Raw genomic sequence first — 26,981 nt, 5'->3', positions numbered from 1 at the left:
TTATAGGAAAGAGAATAGCATTGCAGAAAAGGATTCTAACCCAGTCTCTATAGCTAATTTAGGGCAAGTCTCCGGGCCTCACTTTACTGCTAAGTAAAATAATGGAGTTAGATCAGATGATCAAGAAGTTTCCTTTTTAGTCTAATATCCTATGTTTCAAATCTATGAAATAAAGTTAACCTAAATGTCTTGGAATACAACATCCTATTTAAACTTATGCAATTGATCTCATTGTTAATATAATTTTTTTCATTAAAATGGAAATCCCATATCTAGAAGACCAGTCATAAGCCTCTACTCATCTGTCCTTCATTCAGTAAGTAATCAGATGGCATTTTGAACTCCTACAAAATTCATAGCTTATGTGCCAGGCTGAGGACTACCAGAAGGGATCGAACTAAGTTAGAGATCTTGTCTTTAAGGAACTTAGCATCTAGCAGAATACAGAAGTGATGTTCAGAAATGACAAAGTGGAAAGGGAAAGGTATCAGAAGAAAGGGTAAGCATTTATTCTATAGGTCTTCCAAGGAGAAAGAGATTATTTGAGTACTGCAGAATAGGAAAGGGGGGTTGAAAGTATAATCCAAAGAGCATGTGGATTAGGACTTGAAAGATTAATAGCATTTGGATACTCTAAGACATTAAAATTGCATAATTGTATATTGAGTTACTTACAGTAAATATCAAAGATTGCTTGTTCAGACTGAAGTGTTTTCTGGCCAGATGGTCCATAATACGTCACAGAGCAGGTGAATGGCATTTGTATGTCAGTCTTGGTTGCCTTGTACTCCAGGGATGAAGTCATGGTATAGAGCTGAGTTACCGGGTCCATTTGCTTTTTAAAAATTAAGACCACCACTGAAGAAAATAAGAACACTAATGATAGCATTTTCATTGGAAAATCACAGTCCTTAGTTAAATGTCACAACACCTTGAGAAGTGGTTTTGTCCTTCTTACTGTATTTAACAAGAGGGAAAACTGACATGTACTGAGGTAGAATGTCTTTTCAAAACCATGGAATCAGAGACACGGAAATAGAATCCTGGAATCCTATCTCCCACTCACTTTAATTAACTTCTAGAACATGCCATATACAGAAATAAATTTTCTCTGCTCTTGATTCTTCTGCATAAGGACTAAAATGATGTTTTAAAAAATCACTTAATGACTTAATGGTTACTTAAAGGAACAAAGCATAGAGCCGTAGATCAAAAAGGGCAATGCATTTAGATTCAGGGCAGTCTAAGGAATGCCTAGACAAGAGAAAGTCAAAATAGGTCATCTGAATTTATTGCTCACTTCTTACCCACCTCCTTCAAGGGGTTGCAGCACTTTTCCACTCCTGTACCATGTGATGTTGCCATCTGGATAACTGTCTTTTGAAATGCAGTCTCCCAACTGCAAAATGAAGAGGAAACGTTGCTACCTTGGTTCCATCAGTGGTTGTCAATTTGAAAGCTTTGGACTCCTCAGGGGGTGCAGCACTTCCAAAGGTTTCCTGACCCATTCATTATCCAGGCACTGACTGGGGACTGAATGCATGCTCTCTTGCATTAAAGACAATGCTTTGTACTTAAAATTATAGTCTTGCCCATTTAAAACTATGCAATAGATGTTGCCACTATTAATAAAATCACATTTGTCTAAAAGCATTACCAAATTCACTTTGACATTATTCATTTTTAGCATTAACTAAATAACATAACTACATTAACATTGACTATTCCCATCGTTCACAGATCTCAGCATGCAAGAATCATTAACGGTGTGAAAGTGGGGCTGCCTCTCTGGTTTCATACTATATAAAGTTCAGATACATATACTTACCAAATCTATAATTCCCACCACTTTTCTTCAAATGTGTTATAACTTTAATATTTAGCATTTATCAAATAATATCATGAAGTAAAATTTAATCTGATTCAAAGAACTTTTAACTTGTTTGTATTTTTTTCTTCACAAAGAGAAATTTAGGTATTTTACTTAGTGAAAATAAGATTATTAGTCAGCTGATTGTGCCCACATATAACCTCCAGCTTTGTTCCCTCTTGATACAACCTCTCTTCACACCTCTTAATGTGATTGTTCAAATTTGATCTTCTCACATCTTTACTTCAACTTTTCAATAATTTAATCTGCATACAGAATAAAGTCCAAACTCCCTCCATGACATAAGGCTTGTCATAATCCAGCTTCTCTTTACTTCTCCAGATTTATCCTTTACTGGACTCTCTTGCCTACCATCTTACCACACAAAGTTCCAGCAATGCAAATAAGGTGATGTTTCCTAAAAATGCTATTCTTGTTTACATCATATTATTTCATGTTGTTGTAAAGCCTTTCTACCCTTGGTTTGGAGAAAATCAACTCATCTTTCATGACTCGATTTAATATTCAGTGCATCCAAATAAGAAAGACTTATGCCTCCCCCCCAACCCTCTTCTCCTTCCGGAAATGACTATATCTTCCTCTGTGTTCCCACTCTAACTCGGGCAGACTTTCTGATTGGCACCTGCAACACTGTCAGCTCCACAAGAACAAAGTCTATCTTATTTGTCCTGCCATCTGAAGCCAGGAGAAGACATTTAACATTAGGCTAAGTGAAGGCAATGAATCAAACGCAAGTTCTTACCTTTTTTAGCTGCTCTGTTTCGAGAAAAGGTGCTTTGCTCACAATTTCAGGTTTGGATGGTTGCTCTAAAGTCAAGCAGAAAAAGGTTTTAAGTACACATGAAAGAACAAAAGGACATTTGTGATTTGGATTATAGAAAAATAATTCACTTAGTCAAAGCAAAAAACCAAGCAACAAAATAAAGAACACATTCCCATATAATCTGCAATTAAGAAATCTGGTTAACCCACTCCCTGTAAGTATTTGCTTTTTTACATTAAATACTATTTTAAATGCTTATTACTCTTTTGAAGAAAATATTGGTAATGTCTTGTGAATGCTTCATAAGCAGTAAATATGGATTTGATAGGAAAACAGAGGTTAATACACTAAACATGAATATTATTGCCAATTGATTATCATGTGTACTTTCTACTTACTTATAACTTCCAGCTACTTAGATGAAGATCTGAATCCAGAAAGGATATTTATTAAAAATGCAGATTTCTAAGGCTCCCCTGGACAGAATTAGAATCTCTAGGGACAGTCCTATAAATCTACTTTTTAAAACAAGCTCTCTACAAGATTTTCAGGCACAATGAAGTTCATGAATTATGGTCCTAAAATCATGGTAACTAAAAGGAGTTAAGGGATTTAGAAGTTCAAGTTTTCTGTGTATCTCAAACCTTATCTTTAAAGTGAAATCACATTATGAAATTATAAATCCAGGGAAATCCTTTAAATTTGGAACTGAGATAATGGACAACAGCATTTCAAATATAGGAAGTTTTATAAGCATCCATTCTAAGAGAACCTTCAGGAAGAACTGGTTAAAAATCACAGCAACAAGATATTATTCAAACTTATTTTAATTTATTTACTCTTCACTGTTAGTTATCTACGTATCACTGAAGGATATTTTACTTTTTAATTAGCTCTAACGATTAGTCTCCAGAAAATGGATATTGCCTCTTTGTCATTGATTTTTGTGAATCTCATGGAGCAAAACTATTCTATTCTCATATAAACAAAGACAACCAGTTATTCTTTCATTCAAAGTCTCATTGTATACCATCTCCAATACCTTTAATTTCTATAACCAAACTAGACTGAGTTGGCTTTTATATAATTATTACTCAATTTGGAATTCCACTATCAGACATGTTGCCTACCCACACCATTACAGAAAATAAGGATGAAGACAGAGTCTTTGGAACAGCAAAATGGCTATCACCAAGACTGTATGCAAAAAATATGTAAACTTCTTCATGTTACTATTGAGAGTTAATTTCCTTTTTGCAATTGTTTTATATTAGAAATTGGAACAATGAATAATAATAGTAAATCTTCCTATGTGTTCAACTTTTGCACTTTAATTATAGGAAGGCCTACTTACTATTAATTCTAGAAACATAATTCTAATTCAATTTTCACAAGATGGATTATTTCCAAATATACAGATTGGAAACAAAACACAAGAAAGATAGAAAAATAGAAAAAAGAAATACAGAAGAATAGAGAAGTATAACAGAGACAATTACATTAACACAAACAAGAAGTGCCACCTGATTTCCTGACTGTTAGAAATGTGACCAAAAAATTATTAAAAACTGACCAAAAAGTCAAAATAAACAGCAATTTGTAGGAAACATACGGTAGCAGGTTAAAGCCTTCCACATATCAGTAAGCACTGGTGTTATCACGATTTTAATGTAATGCCATTAATGTTCACAATTACAACTCCGAATTACTACTAAGACATTAAATTCTGTTCTGAATTTATGTTTTAAGACAAATGTCTAAAACATTTGAGAGAGGGATGTATCCAAAATATTTAAACAAAATGAAAATTCTTGGTGCTTAAGTAAGTAAGTCAAAGTTCTCTGGGAACTAAAATCAAGTATTTCATGATACCTTTCTGAAAGCATAAGAGAGGTAAGATATTAAATTAATTTATGTGGTCAATCAAGAGTCAAAACTAACAAGAGAAAAAGAATAAATGGGTTTTTGCTTCCCCTTCAGTAGTATCTATGCCTGGAATATAAAAAGAGATTTAAAAAATCATCTGAAAAAACTGAGGTTCCTTTTTTTTTTTTTTTAATTGAGTCTTTTAATATGAAATGTAGGTGGGCAGTGTTGCTAAGCTGCAATACATTCTAGTTCACCAAAACTATATATCAGAACAGTTGGGCACATACTTCCTCTTAGGCAGAATATATATATTCCTCTGCTTTGTATACCTTCTGATGTTTTATCAGTGTACATAAGATCATAAATACTTGGTATGTTACAAATGTTGGTCCTTTACACATGGCCATGTATATGTTCCTTCCATAAATATTTTTGAAAATTTATACTGATTTCAATAAAATGAAACTGTGGACAATCCAGGAAAACTGGTGAAAGAATCCTTAAAGTTTAGGCCTCTTTACACTGTAACTCATCTTTTTATTTGGAAGAGAGCCACAGTGGGTATTGTGGAAGTAATACCTACTGCAATTCTTTGAGTTCTTTTCTCCCAAACTTTTGTTTCAAGCCCATGAGATATTTTGTATGTAATTTTCTCTTATATTAGTTTGCAACAATCAATGGGTATTAGTTGGAGGACCATAAAAGAGGACACGTACTATTTGAGCAAAATTGCATATTGATTCCAAAGTGTTTAAAAAAAAAACTTTACATGAATTATGCCTTAATATAATTCAGGGATTCATAACCAAGTATAGAATTGAAAGGGAAAGTCAGCACAAATTTATTTGCATTATTAAAATGATTTTGTCAAGGGTATCTATCATAGCCAGTTGAGGATGAGGTGACGAAGGCAAAACTGCTCTCTACCACCCACAACGTACAGTGTTATTACCAGAAACCACAAACAGGAGAGCTCAGTTTGATAGGGGAGGAAGGCAATAAAAGAGAGGTGCACTGGTTCCACTGACTCATGAAAGCTCCTCTCAGTACACTAGAGTACAAGAGGGTTTACAAATTAGCCTCGATTGTGGTTTTCAAATGCCTTTTTAGAGCTGGGGTCATTTTCCCTTTTTTTCCCCTGAATGGATTACCGTGAAAAATCTTTGAAATATAGCGTGGGTAGAATTCTAGCTAACAAAAGCAGTGTTTCCCCCTCTCCTGCCCTCTTCAGTAGCTCCTCAGGAGGATCCTAGGAACATGATAGGAAAACCACCCTCAAATTCTAAGCACTTATATTACTGTTGATGAGAGAGGAAGCCCCAGACTAGTGAACTTCCCCAAGGTCAGAAATTAGCAGCAGACCTAACAAAGCCAGGTCTTCTGATGACCAGTGAGGGATTTTTCTGTTTCACCAACAGCCAGTTGGCAACCCATTTGACTTCTGAAATTTTTGCACAATGTTTGGAATAAATCTTTGGGAACTTTAAAGGCTTTACTGATGTTTCTGAATGTTTTTAATAACTTCAAATGTGCAATAAATGCAAATACATTTTAATTTTAATGCCATCCAATTCTCTTTTTAAAAAAGCTGTACTCATGGTGATAAAGAATGTGACTTATCTGAATCTGGGGTGCATAATGGGCATGGCTATTGTATCTGAGGTATAGTTTAAAACTAAACAAACAAGCCTACACCAGAGGTAACAGAGTCATCAGTCATGGCCTCCAGTTTGAATAAAAACAGTCTGAGTTTGCTCATGAGGATGGCACTCTGCAGCAAGCTGATCTGGGATTAGCTCACGTCCACCATACTCGATTCTGTAGTACACAATGCGTGTTGCTAAGGTGATTCGACAGAAGGAAACAGAGCACTGATTGATGAGCCTAGTAACTCTTAAGTGATTACAATATACACATGCACAGAATAAAAGTCTCCCTGTCACAGCTGCTGTTTGCTTCACAAAATGTGACCCAAAGTAAATTCATTATTTTTTTTAAAAAAAGTAAAGCCCCTGTATGCTCTTGCAAACACTCTCCTTATCATGAGCTGTGCTGTTCATTTAATTGGACTTGGAGGGTCCCACGGTTTCTAGCATAAAATGCCATTTTCAAGAATGTGTAACTTGTCTATTTGAATTCTCCCTGGCCCAGAGCCTGGAATGCAAATTCTGTTTCTGAGAATCACTTTGTTTTCAACAACATTCAAAAGAGAAGGGGGTAGGGGGTGCTGCCAGTATGTGGGGTGTGAGTTTGTTTTTATAATCATAGAAATCCCCTGTATTCCAAAATAGCTTACAAATTTTTATCAAAGTAGATTAACTGGATTTTTTTTTTTTTTGCAGATTGCTGTATGGTATTGTCTTTAAGTGTATTCTGAAAATTGTCACAAATGATTTAAAGGAAACAACCTGGATTTTCTCAACTTTCTGGTAGACTAGCTTGATATTTGAGAATTTTAACACAGTGAGAAAGAAACCTGGCAATGACAAAGCAATACACATAAACTTCAGGGTGCTATGACTTAATCTTTACCTACTATCTTACATTTTTGTTGTATACTTATATTTATGACATCATGGACTAATTTAAAAAATTGTTTTTGTTGTTCTCTTTACAAAAAATGTCCCTAGCAGCGCACCATCCTTCTTCTTAATAACATCAAAATGAAATAAAAGAAAGAAAAAAAATGGGACATTGGTAAATAAAGGGTGTAGATTATTTGGGGTATTTAATGGAAGGCATGACTGGCAAACACTTGTAATTTGGTGCGATTCATGAAATGATTGAGAAGGGTGGATGGTTTCTGGAAAGTGCCTTCCAAGTTGAAAGGTAATCAACTGAAACATGTAATATGCTTTTACAAGGTTCTTCTGGAGAACAAAGGTTTCTTTTGATAGTACAAGAATTTTTTGAATCCATGTCATGAGCCCATAGGAGCTTTGAAATATATATAAATACTTACGGGACAGTTCCACTTAGTTGCATAGGCTATTAGAAGAGAAATGGGAAAAATCCATGGTTGTTTGCTGTAGTAGCCCTCTGGGCTTCTTTCTTCCTATTTATTTTAATAATTTCTAGGTGCTGCCACATTATCAGAAAGCAGAGAGGAAAAACTGCAAAGTGAGACCTTCTTCCCTAATTAAAAAAGACTGGAATTCTGAAACTTTTGAGACCTATTTTTCTCCCTGTAATTTCTAATATATTATGATGTAGCAGGAGGTGGAATTTTTTTATTTGAATATTAGAAGATAGAATGTTTAATTAGAACTTCTCAAGTCATTAATTTGCACAGCTATTTGCACAGTAACACTAACTATATGTTATCATTAGGCAAAGTAACTTTGCCATAATGACTACAGTAATTTCTCCAAGTTTCTTCTACTGAGTTCTCTTCTTCCAACCCTACTCTACTTTTTCCCCTTGATGTATTCCACATATGCATTCAGGGTGTGGTGAACTTTTTTAATTGGGGGAAGTTTTCTGAACACTTTGAAGAACTAAATCAACATTATTAAAGGCCAGGGTATATATGTGTGTGTGTGTGCATGTGAGTGTATGTATAATACTATATACACACATATATTGACACACACACACCATACACATAAAAAGCTTAGATTTCTAAGTTATAAGATGGTTTGAATTTGCCTGTATTTATTGTTTAACATTTCAAAATATTAATTTTATATGGTTCAGTCTAATAGATATATATGTGTGCATGACATGCATGATTATATGTATGTATCACGTATCTATGTATATATCACAGAATATTTGTACATGTCAGTGAAAGTTAAAGATCACATGCCAGTTTTCACTTAGTAGCACCTCATATCACAGGAAATGTTACCCAACAAAACAACAGAGAATATTCTTTTAGTTCCTCGCTGCAAAACTCCTATTTGAATTTCAGGGTTTTTGTTTTCCTCACTGACAGCATGCATGAGCAGAAAGAAGATCGTTAGAAGTCCTCTTATAGAGATGCCTGCTGTGGAGACATTACAGAGCATTCACTCTTCTTTCTAAAGAACATTTTCTAGTACCAGCCATCAATCCCACTTAGCAGTTACACTGCAGACTACTTACTGAACACCTTGACTATTGTAGGTGCCTCAAACACGTTGTCCTCAGTTACTAGCATGCACACAAATCTCTTTTCATCACTGATCCTTGCATTACTGATAGACAAAGTGTAGTTTTCTGAGAGGCTCAATCTGTCTTTGTATTCTGGTACATCGTCGTACTGCACACTTTTCTTTGTAGAGGACCTGAAGGCAATAAATACTGGGGAGCCATCGGGCTTTTCCTAAAAATTAAAATAACAATACATTTTAAAAACAAGCATATTCAGATGTTTCAGGATTACATCCAGAATAACAAAATTTCTTGGCCATATCATATTCTTCCACCAATATTTATAGTTCTGTACAAAAAAAATGATTTTGGATATGAGCCTCACATAAATCTTTGGTTACAGAAAATTACTCTTCGTAAGAGGAGAGTCTCTAAGTTCTTTCACAGGTATCAGTTTAAGTGAAATGTGAAATGTGAAATGGAAAGACAGCTATTGGAATCTGAACTTCTCTTGCATCCAAAGGTCAGAATTAGTGACTCTTCTGAAACCAACAAGGGCTGGCATTGTATCTAATTTAAAAGAAAAAAGTAGATGAAAACAAACACACAAATGCACAAAATGATATTCAGCTAACCATCACAGCAAGCAAACATGTGGGCTGCAAATACTCATTTAGAAATCCTGGGCAGTTATCTTTCGCATACTCATTACTTTAACCCACATACTTTAAACGTCCACACCTTTTAGTTTCAGCCAAAACTGACGGAGCTGACCTTTACTCATAATATAATTTAATGAGTCTTCATGGAGGAACCGTATTTGCCCTTGTGAAACAATCATGTCCATTAAGAAACAGAATCAGATTAATCACTAAAATGCATAGTTTTGCTATCTGAGTCATAAAACTTAGCTCAAAGAGCTTTCATATAAAAACTTATTATCAAAATAAAATATAATCTGGCATGGGCAATTATGCCAAGAGCCCGAGACATATAATTCATCTCTTCCTTTGCTCCCACAAAAATTCTCTTAGCTAATAAGCAATTTAATCTAAGATAGGAGCCAATCCCTCCTCTACTTACCTCACAAGGCCTTTGAGAAAATAAAATATGACAAAACATTTTAAAGTGCCTGGCAAATTCCAAGATACTATGGGGAGTTACATTTTAAAAATTATTAATATTTATTACTGTTATGGACTAAATGTGTCACCCCCAAATTCATATGTCGAAGCCCGAACCCCCAGTATGCTGATATTTGGAGGTGGAGCCTTTGAGAGGTAATTAGGTTTAGATGAGGTACTGGAATAGTGCCCTAATGACAGGATTAGTACCCCTATAAGAAGAGGAAGAGAGGTCTCTTTCTCCATGAAAATACAGGTCATATGAGCACATAGCAAAATGGCAGCAAATCAAGAGAAGGACCCTCACAAAGCCACATTTGCCAGCACTTTGATCTTGGGCTTCCCAGCCTCCAGAACTGTGATATATAAATAGATGTTGTTGAAGTCCCCTAGTCTATGGTATTTTGTCATCGCACCACAAGCCAAGACAATTACTAAGCTAATTTTAGAGTCTGAAAGTTTTAGTTGGTTGAATATCTGAATACATCAATAATATTCTCCTTAATTTTTTAAATTTTGCCACAAGTTTACAGTGCAAGTCCTTGCTGTAAATCATTCCTTCACTGAGAGAAATATGTTAAACCAGTCCCTTATATTTCTGTATTCATACACTTATGCAATAAATAATAGTTATTAACCATATGTCAGGTACTTTCCTTGGGTTTTCACATAGTAATGGATTTAATACTCCTAATGACCTTGTAAGTTAGAGTTGTAATATTAGATTCATTTACAGATTATACAGTAGAGACGGAAGTCGGTTAAATAAATTGTCCAAGGGCCCAGCTAGTGTATCTCAGCAGAGCAAAAGCTGAAGCCCTGCATCCTGGCTGCATGATGACTTCACTGTAACACTCCTGATAGCTGCTAGATGCACCTTCTGTACCAGCACCGAGGCAGATGCTGGAGAAGAGGTGGGGGTGAAGGAGGGCGTGTGATGAGCACTGGGTGTTGAATGCAACTAATGAATCATTGAACACTATATCAAAAACTAATGATGTACTATATGTTGGCTAACTGAACATTAAAAAGAAAAAAAAAAGAGGTGGTGGTGAAGTGTAGAGAGGCTCACAGGGAACCATGATCTCCGTTCACAGGCAGATGACCATGCAGGAAGGGAGAAGCCAATCCATCCTTCTTCTATGTTTGCCCCCTTTCACTCTTCCCAAACCTACCATTTGTCTTTCAGCTTTCAGTAAATCAGAGTTTGTAGAGTCTGCCTGCAAACCGACACTGGTTTTAGAGCACATGGTACTTCAAACACATCTCATCCGGTTAGTGCCAAAGCTTTTTGCTCTAATTAAGAATTTGAAAACTGCCATTATTGTTTCCACTACCACTGTACCAGTTCAGTTTGGGTGAAAATTATTCCCTGAATTATCATCAGGATTGTCTATGATCACGGATTTTCACCGTCTGTGTTCCACTTATTTTGGCAGTTAATTTCGACTCAACAGGTGAAGCATGGGGTAGTCTTGCTTAGAGTTTGAGGGGTATAAATAGACCTTATCCTCACAGGCCTTAACTTCCTATTTCCACTTTTATAGTAAACCAGAAATAGTTCAAAATCCCCAACGTGAGCCAGGTATTAGGAGGAGAGTACAGGCAAGTGCTCACCCCCTTCCTCTGCTGTCACATGACCCCCCCAACCACTCCCCCCACATGCGCATGGGCTTAGAGCCCCACTTCCAGAACAAGGACCACGCGCCACTTGGTCAATATTCTGCTATGAATTACTTCATGTAACCCTCACACCACTGAGGGAAGACTATTCTTACACCCCTTTTTTAGAGATGAGAAAATGGAGATTCATTCACTTGTCCAGAATCTCACATCAAGTATATGGTAGAACATGCTGGTCTGACTTAACCCACATTTTGAAAGATTGTGTTCTACCCGCTTCCTGGGTACAACCTTAAGACCATTTCCCAAAGTGTGTTCTGCATGTTTGTTTTTGCAGATATTTGAGAGAAAAAATTGGGTGGTTAAAAAAACCTAAGAAATGAATCAAGCATGGACAATTCAGAATGCATCTTAGTGAGAAGTTCTGAGAAGTACTGTGATAAAGAAAGTTTTCAAAAATTATTTGACCATCAGATTTTTTTTTCCTATTAAAATACCTTTTAACATTTCAAGGAACTTGATAAAAACTGCCATCATATTCAAGGAAGCATATGTCTACTTTAAGCTCCCAAACTACCATGAGTCTCATGTGATTCAAAATTAGGAAACTATACCACACGGACACCTTTTGTTGGTTTCTGTAATTAAATTGAAACATTTTATCAGTCGATGTTACCTAGCCATTCCACATAATCTACCAGGGTATCTACTCTCCATATCCAGACCCATCTCTGCCTCGATACCTGAGAAAGTATTAATTTGCTATCTGCAAGAAAGGAGTAAAATGAACAATTTTAAATGTAAAAAGGACCTGCCCCATCAACATAGTTCTAAGACAACACCAGAAACAAGATTCTAATGCTGATGACTAATTCCCAATGAATATTTGGGTACTCTTGCAACTGGTGTATTTTGCCTTTGCGATAGCCACACCAAACAGGACATGAGTATGTGGAGAAAAGCTGCCAACTTCCACTAAGCTCTGTTCTACATGCCACTGATTTTACTCTGGAACTCTGCCTTTTCCTCTGCCTCTAACACTTAAGGTTAAATCTTTCAGACTAATATGATCTAAGAATTACATGTTTATTGGCTTTATTTTAAAATAGCACTTCTTATGTAAGACTTAGGAATTACTCTTTTAAGATATCCAACACATAATTCTACCTTCCTACATTTGTACCCATAGTTGAATATTGCCATTATGTTAATTTGAAATTCACATTTGCTCACAGAAGGAATATAATCCCCCCAAGAAACCACAAACAAACAAACAAACAAAACAACTAAAGGTAATTAGCTAAATCCAAAGTAGGTTACGCTTACATATTTCCATTTGCCAAACATGAGATTCTGAGGTACCTCGAGTAGGCAAGGCATGATAATGGTATCTCCATATGCTGAGTTTACAGTATACCATCCAAGGCCTTTAGAAAAAAGAAAAAAAGAGAGAGAGATGTTAAGTATTTTCTTGAAGTAACTAAGCAAATAACTTTAGTTCAGGCTGTGTGCCTTAATGAAGATTATCTATTATAATTTTATCTTAAATGACTACATAAGTATGAAGCTAGAACTTATTTCCTATTTAAATATCAACAACTCTTATTTAGCTACTAAGCCTTTGAATGTCACACATTTCAAATTTACAGACCCTCAATTTTACCAGGGAAGAGACAAGTATGTGCTGCAAAGGAACATAGTAGAATGTGAAAGTGTATTTTTCTCCTAAGTATATATGTCATAGAAAAAAAATGCACACTACATTTCATAGATATGTGGGACTACACAAGATTAACATGTTTAAAATTCTCAAAACTAGATTTAAATATATTTTTCATTTGAAAATATTGTCAAACTTATCTTCTGGAAAAATTTTTAAAACTACTAAAAACTAAATACATATAAGACCACAACCAAATTTTACTTATAATTAGGAAAATGGCTTATTTCATACTAGCAATAGTTAATATATCAGTTTTAATTTTAATTACGCATAAAGTGTTAACAAGATAGGAATCTGAAGTATAAAAATTCTTTGTAAAGTGTTTACCGAGTGGTTATCCTGAATTTTGGGTATATGATCTAACTTAAACCATAATTTGCTACTAAGTTACAAAAAAACTTCCTGGTCATAATTAATTCTTTCCTGAGAAAAAAATGTAGATGACAAAAAAATTAAAGTGTCAAAACCCCACAACTTTTGCATATGTATGCAACATACTATTCAAATCTGTATATATTCATGAGGTTTAAAAAACTCAGGCATTTAACTTGACAAGAATACTTAGGAAACATCTCAGATTTTTTTACCTTATTTTGTTCACACTGGTTTTTAAGATTAAATATGTTTACAATTAAATATCTATTAAGATATGTCATCATTGGATATAGTGTGAACAGGCTAACTTAATTTGAAACTGTAGAGGGGGAAAAAAGATATTTTGTCCACCAGGTGGTGCTGAAGTGCAAAGCTAAGGCCATTTGAAACAAATACCATTTTATGACTTTCTGAGGAAACAAGACAGTGGACACTATCTTTCACTGTTACCCATCAATCACAATTCATAGGAAGATTTCATATAGGGATAAAAATCATTAACCTTGGTAAAGAACAAAAAGGTAATAAAATTCCTATTTTAAAATTCTGTCAACAGAGGAAGGTACTTCCTTTTAAAGCAATTTTGCCCCAGGGAACAAAATCATTACAAGAAACACAAACTTCAAGTAAATATGCCACAGAACAACTAGTTTCCAGCATTTTTAATATTGTTAAAATAAAAATACAAAGTATAAGTCATGATAATGTGTTTTTCACTTGCTATTGGAGACAAGTAGTTTTCCAAAACTGTTTATCATATGTTCAGTATTATAATAAAAATTACCTCAATAGCTTTTAAATTGTTTAGTGTTTCCCACACTATAACTTTAATTCCTTTTAACTTCAAACCGTTGCAGAGCATAGGACTATAAATGAAGACATGGTCTCTTCAGCCTTGTTAAAATATGCAAACTAATGAGAATTAAGAAATTACTTTATTTCTCAGCATAGTACTTGTTTCCTATAATACTTTGTACACTAAATGTGGAAATTTTATCATGTATTTTAAGATCTGTTCATTCACTACACCAGCGCAGGTATGCCAAACCAAGAAAACAATTTTGTGATTTAATGTTTTGTTTTTTCACCAGTATGTAGCAAGTCACTTGAATATGTTAACCACTCTAAAATGATCTGGATTTATAACTTAAATTATGGCAGGACATGCCCCTCTAATGATCTCCTCTCACTTGTAAAAGCACACCTTCTTTTGACAACTGGCGGTACTCCAATGGTTGGTCAAGGAGTGAAAACAGTTTACAGAGCTTAGGTACCAAGGAGGTGAATCCTTTGCCAGGTACACAGGGAAAACAAGAAAATTCTTTTTGCAAAACATGTAATTCTTTGCTATTTCTTACAGACCATTTTTCTTTTTTCTTCCCTATAGAACTTTAATGTGATATATAGATATCAAATTTTGTAATAGATTTTAAAGCTATAGGAATTTCAAGGACATCATGTGTTATTAGCATAATGAAGTGCAACTACAACGAAGAAGGGACCATATATTCTTATCTTTGTATCTCCAGGAGCAATGCCTGGCATGGAACAGGCACCGTATTGGATTTCTCACTTGAATGTTCTGAAGTCTTTTCCATTTTGGTTATTAAATTAACATCTTTGAAAATCAGGGAGGAGTTGGTACCATTGGAACTTTGGGAATTCCTATTCCTACCACATACTCTAATAAAGGCTGTCCTAGATTGCCTTTGATATGCAGAGAATGTGGATTTATGCTTGCACGGCACTCGTTTTCGAAGAGAAACTAACACAAAGCAAACATTCTTGTAAAAATTCATGGATGAAACTACAGAAGAGAATATTTCTCCCTACCAAACTTTATAATTAATTTCAGGAGAAATTAAGGATTATTTTGTGCTTTGTGATTTGCGAACGATAATGTGAAATGCCTTTTTTTCTTACTGTGATGACCACAAAGCAAAGGGTTGTTTTGAAAAGTATTTGAGAATTTTTGAGTTGGGTCTTTTAATGACAGCTTGACGTCCCAAATTAGCCAGGACAGGACTCTTTAGAGCATAAGAAACCTAAGGGAAATAAAACAAGCATGAGGGCAGTAGGTAAAAGGCCAAGGGTTACAGACGGAAGTACTGGTCTCTAGTCTTAGGGCACACAGGATGATAATCAGTTGGACTGCGTTAGGAGTCACAGATTTCAGAACTAATTTTCAAGTTTGCTGTAAGTCATCAACTTTCCTCTATTCTACGAGTATACCAACTCCCAGGTTCATCTGAGAAAGACTAAAGGCTTGAATCTGTGGTAGAGCTAATATCCCTAACCCCGGAGAGATAAAGTGGCTCCAAAACCACTGTGATTTGGTGATGAATTAGCATCCTGATTTCTACAGATGTCTCAGTCTTTGAGATGAAGTGCCAGTGAGACCCAAAGTACCTGTCAACACAAATGGTTCTGTTTATACTTTTCATAGAAGCAAAAGATTTTATCTGTCATTTGCCAAGTCTGAATTGAATTTAACTCACTAAAATTCCCCTGCAATTTTCTCCCTGCAATATTAGTTGGTTAAATTATTCATGGTTTTGTAGCCTAGAGATTATTGGACACTACTGCAAATAGAGAATGCCTATGATGTCCTTCCTCAAAGAAGCTAAATATAAAATATAGAAGGAATGAGTATGTGCGCAAGTGTGTGCATTTCTGTGTGGTATGTGTTATATCTTTGTGTATATGTATATGTCATAAGATATTTTAAACTAGGCTAAAAACCTTCTGTATTAAATATGTTCAATAAATGTAAGGTATTGTTATGAATTATTAACATTACTGTTGCTATCAAAATGTCCTGACATAAAATAAATGCAAAAATGTGTTACACTCAAGAAGTAGTATGTAATTATTTAAGAAGTTTTTTATAAAGAATTATTAACTAAAGATAAAGAACAATAGAACTAAAAAGCTTACATAGGAGAATTCAATAAAAAACAAAATGGGAAAAGCACAGCATAAGAAAAATCTCTTAGCCCAATAATTCTGACATATAGAATCTCAGACAAGCGATCATAAATACAATGTAGCTATGGTTATGCATATTTTGTACAGCAAATAATTTAAGGAGGCACTGAAACAGATTCTGGTGTAATTTTGAAATTAGGTGAACGCAGTTTATTTCTAACTGAACTAATAAAAATGTAATAATTGTGCCCATATTGGTGAGATATACTTGTTCTGTATAAACTAATTCTTAAGGACTATCAAGTTCAGGGTAATCATTCTCTTTGCATTGCTGATATATAGACATTTGAGTGGGGGTATCTTAAAATTCACAACCTGTCACTACATTTCAAGCAGAACAGTAAATAATATAGAAAAGAGGAGGGGAATTAAAGAGTCTGTTTTCACATGCTGAAGTTTAGCGTGGTTAATTATTTTTTATTGCACGGATACTTCAATAGTATCATCATCCTTAAAAGCATTGTTTTGAGCTCTGTAGCTCTGTTAGGTGCCATAGAAGGGTTATTCACAATCACAACTGGCACAGAACTTAGGACATAAGAACTAAATTACAGTTCTACAGAAATTTTTGAGAAATTCATTTGTGCAGATGAATTGGTGGGGAGGAAGCAAGTAGAATTGAGAAAGCTATCCTTAGAAATTACTTCCATATTTATTTGACTGATTTTGATAGGTAAACGTGCTAGTGTCCCTATGTGCTTTACTAATGAATTAAGACATATATAACTCTAATTAAACATACAAATATTTTGTAACATCAGTTTATAGCAGTGTTTCTCAACTTCATCACTAATGACATTTTGGGCTGAATAAATCTTTACCGTGGGGGGCTGTCCCATGAATTGTAGGATGTTTAACAAACAACATCCTCACCTTTGCCCACTGGGTGATACTAGTAGCACCGCCATCCCCCGGCTATGGCAACAAGAAATTTCTAGACAGGACAAATGTCCCCTGGAAGGCAAAATTGCCCACCAAATGCCCATCTACTTGAAAACCGCTAGTTTAGATCTTCAACTATTGGCTTTCTGTAGTCAATAAAATTGGTTTCCTTTAAAGAGATCGTTGTTGTAAAGTAGAATCTTAGTATAGGACTAAATAATCACTGAATATGAATAGAGGGATGGAGGAAGAAGTGACACATAATAACCCTTAGCTATTATCAACTTTGTTTTCCTCACAGAAACATCTTATATTATATTCAACTATGATAAGGAGATTGATTTCGGACTCTGGGGATTTGAGATCCAATCTCTTCACAGAGATTACAAAAAAAATTCTATTTAGCAAATCTAATTCATGTATCACAATCAAGCACAAATTGTACATACCAAATATGTCTTTTAAGCTATACATATTACATGTATTTTATTTGATATGATAAAATATCTATTGCTAGAGGGTAAAATAGATACCTTTAAAGTGTCTTTCAAACCTGTGATTTTATGACTCAATGGGGCAAATTTACTTCATAATTCCTCCTATTCTTTATGGCATTAAATAAGAATTTAAGATTTTTGTCAAGGTCATGTGATATATAACAAGTAAGAAGTGAGACAGAGGGAGATTGAAGGATACAGGGTTTGTAATTCCCAAGTAATTTAGAATGGATGGCAGACAGGCAAAGACATCTGATGGAATATGTTATTTTGAGAAATAGAGAAAAGGGTTTTCCTACTCTCTTCTTCAATTTCCCTTCAACAAATGGGTACTTGGGGACCAAGCTGGGTTTTTGCTGAATCTACAATAGGAAGATGTTTACTCAAAATTTGCTTTCTGGGTGGTCTTTCACCAGTATCACATGCTATGATGTAGGTATAACTATGTAATGACTACAGGTAAGAAAAATGGCGAGGGCACCTGGGTGGCTCAGTTGGTTAAGTGACTGCCTTCGGCTCAGATCATGATCCTGGAGCCCTGGGATCGAGTCCCACATCGGGCTTCCATGCTTCTCCCTCTGACTCTCTCCCCTCTCATGATGTTTCTTTCTCGCTTGCTCTCTAATAAATAAATACAATCTTTTAAAAAAAGGGTGATTCTTTCTTTCTCTTTCTTCTAGTGGTTCCTACAATTCTATACATGGATTATAGTATATCTTTTAGATAGATGGTTAAGCCACTGTGGAATAACATTTAGAGGAGAAAGGGCCATCTTACTAAATTATAAAATACTGCTAGTACCCAAGAATATGTTTTAACATATGTGCTCTTTACTTCCAAGTTTGGTATATTATAATGCTTGAAATATTTATCTTTTTAGTAAACTATAGGTCAATATAAAACCTACATTATGTCATAGAAAGGAGATTTACAAAAACAATAAAATTTTAAAAATACAGTATCAGTATTTGCATTCCTGTACTGAAAACTATCTTCTCAATTTACCACTGCCTGATAGTTCATCGTACTAGAAGCATGGATAATCTATGAGACTGGAGAAGTCATAGTTCTTCCCCATTAGTTAAGGCTTTGCCCAGCTCTGCCTCATTTTTTATCATTGTTCCTTGGGCCCTGGTTGAATCCATACATAGCCTTTAAGGCCTATCACAATGATCATCTATTTACACATGTGATCATGCATCAAAGTATATATTGAACACCTACTGGAGGCAACGTGTTAGATGTTCTTTATGGGGGGAAAATATATATAAAATATAGAGATCTATTCCTTCAGGAGCATGAGCTGCTGTAAACTAAGTGCTGTGGGAATGCAGAGAAAGGAATCCCTGCAGTGAGCTTGAGGATATTGGTAAAGGCTTCTTGCAGGTAATTTCATTTGACCTGAACACTGAATGGTTTCTATGAATAGGAAGATAAGAACTACTTCACCAGCATGTCCTAGCCAGGGACCATGCAGAGGCACTGAGTAGCACATGGTTTTCTCCCTTATGGCAAACTTCCTTTTTTATTACAGTAATTTCTACATAGTAGATCTTTGATCTTCATAAGGAACATGTCCTGACTGGCAGTTTTCTCAAATTCATAAATGCACATAAGATGCCCTAATAAAATGCAAGAAACTGTTAGATCTCTCTACTTTCTCTTTACTTTCATCACCAGCACTAACATTTGAATTCCTCTGGGAACCACTTTTAAATTATAAGCAAAAAGTTTATTTAAAAATTATCTAAAAGCAACAGAAGTGATTTATGTTGTGAATCTTTATTTTTGTTTTCTGAGAAATACATGAATTTTAAATCCGTAAATGTAAAGATTTTACTGTGCTTGTTAAAATTTAACTTGGGCTCCACGAATGAACTTTAGGGCATGTATGACAACTCTACAGTTACTTTAAAAACCTCCAAACTGTGGGATATGAAAACGTTTGTTTTTATAGAAAGAGAATTTAAAGCTTTCATCAGATGGCCAAGAGTAAACTTAAATAAAAAAATAAAATATTTAAGGGCACCTGGGTGGCTCAGTCAGTTAAGTGTCCGCCTTTGGCTCAGGTCATGATCCTGGGGTCCTGGGAGTGAGTTCCATATCAGGCTCCCAGCTGAGCGGGGAGCCTGCTTCTCTCTCCACACTCCCCCCATCCCGCTCATGCACTTGCTTGTGTGCTCTCTCACGCATGTGCGCAAAAATAAATAAAATTTTTTAAAAAATAAAATATTTAAGGTTCATTCTAAATTGACTAAAACTTGTAGAAGCACAATTTGATGGTATCTGTCAAATTAAAAATGCTAATACGCTTTGATCCAGTAATTCTACTACTGGGAATCTATTGTACAAAAGTGTTTGTACAAGTGTACATATACAAAGATAATACAAAGATAATACAGCATTATTTTGAATATTAAATATTAAAAAACCTGCAGGGACTTAAATGCTTGTTAATACAGGTGCAATAAAGTGTATATCCATACACTGCCCTACTTGACCCACTGAAAAGAAATGGGATCCAAACACACTATTTTTTCTCTATATATATTTCCGTATTTATAATTTTTATCATTATTCATTCATTGACTTTTGACTACCTTCTCTGTGCCAAGCACTGTTCTAGGATGGGTGATCAGCAATGTGCAAAAACAAAACAAAACAAAAAAAAACGTTCTCATGGTTTAAGTTCTAAACATATATATATTTATTCATGCATTTAAAAGCTTAATTTCTTTTCGAAAAAAGGAGAAATTACCAGGTTAATTCCTCCACTATGCTGCAACCTATTTGAAGGAAAAGCCTATATTTTTTCTCATTTTGAAATTTGTTGCAGCATCATGAAGATTACAGGAGTTCAATAATAATGGGTAAAATAAAGCTCTACTGCACTACATCGAACGGAACTCTCTAAGATCATATTCTTATAGCCCGTATTCTTTTCTCTGCATATAACATTCCAGAAAACCATATACTATCCTTTGAAATTCTAGGGAATCCAGTGAGGTGGGAGTGAGGGGTGCTGTAGTGTTTCAAAAATCAGTATCTTAAAATTGCCCCCCAAATGCTATTTTTACTTTAAAAACTTTTTAATGGACTATAACATACATGCAAACCAGTGTACAGATCTAGATTTACATTTGAAATGTCACTAAAACCGCCAGGATTTAAAATTTCTTTGGCAACTTTTCTCATGTTCTTTCTCTGAGGATAAGACTGGGATTTCCACACATCTGTCCCACAAAGGACCCTCTGTTTTACCAAGTCATCATTCCCCAGTGATGAGCTTTTGATGAGCCTTTGGGGTCTATGCCAAAATGCCAAAACATTAGTCCCTTCGTGGGGACAAAATTAAATAAAAACACTTAAGAACACTTCATGCTCTGTACGTGTGGGAGGGGGGAGGGGACAGGGAGACAACATTGAACCTGTAATTTTTAATTTTATATATGAAAAGAACAATGCTCTTTTATTTTAAAATAGACATTCATAGTGATAGAGACAGAACACGAGAATGTTTAAACATATTTTTATACCATATAGCTTACTCATAATAAAAACTAAAAGCATTTGTATAACAAATAATTTATGTTAGTTGACGTTTACAAAGCTGACTATTCTTTACTTTCATACTTCTAATTACCTAGGACCTAAGGCTGTGTCTTTAAGATGCTTATATAAGGAGAGTCCTCCACTCATACAATTAGTCAATACAATGAAAAAAAATTGATAAATATTATTTTCCTTCTGCTCCCCTCCCCCAATTCAATTAGTTTTAACTTATTAGTTACATATTAGTTCCTTATTAGTTCCTGCACTGTCTGTGTCCAAATTCTGAGGACTTCATTTGGGAACTAGCTTAACTAAAGAGGTAGATGGAAGAAACCAATATTTGAACGCTCCTGCAGGTTAAAATAATGCAAAGGAAAGATGAATACATTTATGCTCCATTGCTCTGAACATTTTCTCAGCATAAAATTTCAGGTTTAGCTAATTCAGACTATCAGTTCTATTTGAATGGTGAAAAGTTACATTTTTCTGCGCATTTTGTCATATAAGTTGTATTGAAATTGTGAATACAATTCAATTGTTTTAACAAGAACAATAACTGTACTGTATTCATGAAAACACTATCAGTAGAAAAACACTATCAACAGGAAAACAGGCACTACGCTTCACAAAAGACCTTAATTGCATCATCTGAAGTAATGGAAACTTTTGGAATTTAGACTAGAGTCTGTCTTCAGAAAGAGTTCATAATTATTGTGACAGAATAAATTTGTTTTCTGCAAATAATTTAATGCCATGACAACAAAAAGACCTCTTGATTTGAGAAAATAAAAGCTGTCCTTGATAACACTTCCAAACCCCCAAACAACAAATTCCTAATAGCTTTAATATTCCTCAAATGCTTTAGAAAAAATATATCAGAAAGACTTTTAGTCAATAAGATCATCATTGTTTTCACAGCTTCTGTTAATAACAGCAGTGTCAATTGCATTTCTTTAGCATTTCAATTAATATTCAACAGCACTGGAGAATTTTATTTTATAATTGAGGTACTGAGTTAACCAGGGATAGCAAATAAGTTATTAGGGCTACTGAATGAGCAGAGTAGTTGACTTTTCCTTCTTGGTTGAATGATCTTGTCCAGTATGGTTGCTACTGGTGTATTCCACATCAAGTGTCTAACTGGGTACCAAAAAATGTTTGCATCAGTTGAAATAGGTTTTTGCTCTTTTCTTCACGTGAATCCCAATTAGCATTGCCTATGTCTCCTGAGGAAATAGATTTGTACAATCAAACATGGTAAGTAATAAGGTTAAAAAGCTATTTAATAGGTTTTCCCACAGATCTGGTACAGATTGCTGGCTGACTTCTGAGGTTTAGATTTGTGTAAATTTCATGCTTTTAATTGACATCTCCCCAGAGGGGCTGTAATATAAGGCAAGGTCATAGAAAAAAAAATGATGGCTTTATGGCATGTTTCCCTTTCTTTAAGAATTAAACTCAGTTTACTGGAAGATCTAGTCTTCTAGTTTTGAGGAGAAAGGAGAAATAGAAACATTTGTCCAAGATAATTTTTAAAAGAGATTAAAGCCACAGGAAAGATAAAATTTTAAAAATAAAACAAATAGTTGCATATGCTTAGAAAATCAGCATATCTGTTATATGAAACTGAAATCATCTTCCAGCTTTGATTGATTTTGTGTCACCTCAAGGACCAAGTGAGCATGCAAAACAATACCCATTATAGCTTGCTCACGGTGGAAGCTCAATGGAATAACTCTGGAATGCATAAACTTAGAGAGACAATACTGTCTTCTATTAATATTAACAATAACTTTTCATATATTCCATTTTCCCTGACAGTCATTATTCTTAATTGATGAGTGGGAGGAAAAGTGGGAAAGAGAACAAGATAATTTAGGAAGGCAATGAGTAAAGATGAAAAATATAGGAAGCTGTATTGAAAGGTAGTTTTATCATTTCTAAGGGTGTCAGATGGAGGAATGTTTTAAATATCTTGTAAAATCTGGACCTGAAGTTGCCTCCAGCTTTGAAACTTTCCTTTACACGCAAAGATTTTAACTCACTGAATGTTTCTCCTTAAAGAACCAGAGGCCAACTGTAACTTAAAAATGTGCCATACTTATGCTCTAATTTAGGAAATGGTTAAATGACCCCCAGAAGAATTTCTGGAAGACCAGCTATCATGGACAAGATAAATCCCCCAAAACAAAACAAAACAAAACCTAGATCAGAAAAACAAGTTCTTACAGCAGAAAAATGGCTCTTCTGTAGACTGAGAAAGCACCTGCATTCAGTTGGTTTTCCATGGTTGTTTAAGTTTGCATCACATCTCACCTGCTTCTTCATTTAAGTATCAATTAAATAAGCGTTTCCTCTCTATTCGTCAAGGGAAAACCGTGAAGTGTGATGGACATGAAAACATACCTCACAGATCCCCAACCACAGTAAGTGTAACTTACCAAGGACCTCAACTGCCGAGCTCTGAGATCCATCACCAAGTTTTGCTGAGGCCACGTTTTCCCTGTGCTGCTGACAGCTCAAGACTGAGCAGAGTAGGGCTACAAAAGACAGGCAAGGTTCTTGGAGACAAGAGACTCCTCTGAGGACTGACTACGGCTCAAGGAATTCTTTTCCCTGACTACACAACAGTGTAGAATGTGTCCACCCAATCTTCCTTCTGTCTCTCGTTCCCCTGATGTCAGATTCACGTTGCACTCTGACGATTTTTCCGCCCACCAGTTCCTTCCTCATTTTTTTCTCATCTAGGTGTTGCCCCTAGTACAATCCTTACATGTTCAATCCATTTTGACATCTCCTTCTCAAAAGATCCTGACTAACGTGTGGGAGAAATTAGGCAGAACATAACTGTATTGACCCTCTGACATTAGTAGACTATTGGATTCAAGAAAATTGGGATTTTAGTATGGATGCAGTTTAAAATAGTATACTTGATTCAGTAAGGGGTTAGTTAAGTTAAAAATAAAGATAATTTAGAGCAAATATAGTAATAACAGACTTTTTTTTTAAAGATTTACTTATTTATTTTAGAGAGAGAGAAAGTGCGCTTGTGCCAGTGAGGGGAGAGGTAGAGGGAGAGAATCTCCAGCACACTCCTGCTGAATGGGGAACCCAACACAGGGCTCAATCCCCTGACCCATGAGATCATGACCTGAGCTGAAACAAGGAGTCAGACGAGTAACGACTGAGCCACCCAGGTGCCCCAATAATGGACATTTTAATAGTGCTCTGTGGTTTGCAATATTCTTTTACATATATTGTGCATTTTTGCATTTGAGTGTCACAAAAGTTCTGTATGATAAGCAAATAAACCTGCATCATGAAGAAATATTATGATGCCTCATTTTACTGATTAGATACTGTTCACCCTGCAAAGCCAAGAAAGTAAACGAACTTGATCAAGCCAGTATGTAGTGGAGCCAGAGTTCAAAATTAATTCTCAATTTGTGTTCAATTCTCATCACTATAGATATACAGAAAATTATTATATGTTTTTATTTCATTTTATACTGTGGTTAATTTGGGAAAATTATTTGAAAAGTATTAAAATCTTTTCTATATTTAGACTTAAATATTTAAAAATCTATAGATTGGAGGGACCAGAAAGAAAACAAATGAATATATTTGATCATCTCTCTCTCAGTGTGATGTTATATAGCAGTTAACCATTTGTTGCCAGAAATAAACTGAGTCCTGTCCATGAGAGCTCACCTAATTCTCAAAATAACATAGGAAACTGCAAATAACTGAAGTGGTAGACATCTTTCAGATAAGGAATCAGAGGTATATTAAGGTCCTTTAATGTAGATGAAGCATTCAGTTGACAGGCAGAGTAGCACTTTATTTATGTACCCAGCACAGTAGAGATAATAGACTACCAAGAAAAATTTATTGGATGAACAAAATGAAAAGACTGGGATTCATATCAAGTGTTTCTAACTTAAAAACCTGTCTTTCTGGGGCGTCTGGGTGGCTTAGTCATTGGACATCTGTGTTCGGCTCAGGTCATGATCCCAGGGTCCTGGGTCCGAGCTCCGCATCAGGCTCCCTGCTCCGCGGGAAGCCTGCTTCTCCCTCTCCCACTCCCCCTGCTTGTGTTCCCTCTCTCGCTGTCTCCCTCTCTCTGTCAAATAATAAATAAAATCTTAAAAAAAAAAAAAAACAACCGAAACTGTCTTCCGATAAAAAAAAAAAAAACTTTTCAGAATTACAACTTTTAGGTGAGTTGAAAATTTAAGTTCACAAAAAACCTGCACATGAATGTTCATAGCAGCTTTATTCATCCTTACTCAATTTTGGAAATAACCCAGCTGTTCTTCTGTAGGTGAATAGATAAACCAACTATGGTAGAGAGCCACACAATGGAATATTTTTTTTGTTTTCTTGGATTATATTTTTATTTTTATTTATTTATTTTTTAAATTTTACTTTGTTATATTAGTCACCATACATCACATCATTAATTTTTGATGTAGCGTTCCATGATTCATCGTTTGCATATAACACCCAGTGCTCCACGCAGAACGTGCCTCCTTAATACCCATCACCAGGCTAACCCATCCCCCTATGCCCCTCCCCTCTAGAACCCTCAGTCTGTTTCCTGGAGTCCATAGTCTCTCATGGTTCATCTCCCCCTCTAATTCTATTATTCAGCAATAGACAGAAATGAAGAAATGAGCTATCAAGCCATGAAAAGACATGGAGGAATCTTAAATGCATATGGCTAAGTGAAAGAAGCCAATCTGAAAGGGCTACATTCTGCATGATTCCAACTATATGACATGATAGAAAAGACAAAACTGTGAAGACAGTAAAAAGATCAGTGGTTGTCAGGGGGTAGGGATAGGTAGGTGGATGGAGCACAGGGAATTTCCTGGGCAGTAAAATTACTCTGATAATGTTGAATGCAAGTTATTATACATTTGTCAAAACCCGTAAAATGTATAGCACAAAAAGGGAATTCTAATGTAAATTATAGACTTTACTTAGTAATAATAATATCAATATTGACTCATCAATTGTAACAACATACCACATTAAGCAAGATTTTAATAACTGTTAATAATGGGGAAATTGGGGGCTGGAGAGAGTTGAAGGAGTATGTGGGAACTCTACTTTCTGTTCTATAAACCTAAAACAGATAAAATGTACTCTTAAAAAAATTGATGCACATAGTTTCTTCAGCCTATGGAATGCTTTCTACATTTAGACAATCTTACCTAAATTCCCTTGCTTATGGCAGAGGGAAGGACATAAACATCAAGGGCAAAGCTTTGCATCCACCAGCAAAGGTGCTGTCAGTCTAGGCAGCTGAATCCCCAGGCAGGTATCAGCAGGTGCTGACAACACCAAGATCCCTGCTGAATGGTGTCTTGGGTGGCTGTGCTACAGCCCAGCAACTGCTGTTTTATGATTATGTTTCCCACAAATTCCCAATCCCACTGAGGTGCTAATACATTCGGTTCATCTTTCCATTTAAGAGAGACAATGTCTTTGATCATTTGTGCATGGTTACTGCTCAGGGAGATAAAGACACTCAAAATTCCCCTAAACTGAATATTATATTACCTCTTTGGCTCTGCCCTTTTTAACAGCTTTGAAAGACCATAATGTCATTAAG

The 26,981-nt window shown here is 35.2% G+C and overlaps 1 protein-coding gene across 3 annotated transcripts in view; it reads right to left on the bottom strand.

Moving 5' to 3' along the window:
- The window catches only part of ALCAM (activated leukocyte cell adhesion molecule), a 202,487-nt gene that overhangs the window by 42,505 nt on the left and 133,001 nt on the right, over nucleotides 1-26,981 (bottom strand). For all 3 annotated transcript variants that reach the window (XM_088024393.1, XM_088024394.1, XM_088024396.1), the window contains exons 2-6: nucleotides 12,671-12,771; nucleotides 8,610-8,829; nucleotides 2,634-2,698; nucleotides 1,312-1,399; nucleotides 676-858 (exon numbers count right to left, since the gene is read on the bottom strand). In XM_088024393.1, the coding sequence (XP_087880519.1) occupies nucleotides 676-858; nucleotides 1,312-1,399; nucleotides 2,634-2,698; nucleotides 8,610-8,829; nucleotides 12,671-12,771 (657 nt within the window). The remainder of the gene's footprint in view (nucleotides 1-675; nucleotides 859-1,311; nucleotides 1,400-2,633; nucleotides 2,699-8,609; nucleotides 8,830-12,670; nucleotides 12,772-26,981) is intronic.

Source organism: Eumetopias jubatus, unplaced genomic scaffold (genome assembly GCF_037043125.1).
Source record: "Eumetopias jubatus isolate StellerSeaLion01/CBP00866 unplaced genomic scaffold, mEumJub1_p1.0 scaffold_1, whole genome shotgun sequence".
NCBI classification, from domain to species: domain Eukaryota; kingdom Metazoa; phylum Chordata; class Mammalia; order Carnivora; family Otariidae; genus Eumetopias; species Eumetopias jubatus.
The sequence above is the reverse complement of the archived record's forward strand: the minus strand, read 5'-3'. Positions and strand labels throughout refer to the sequence as shown.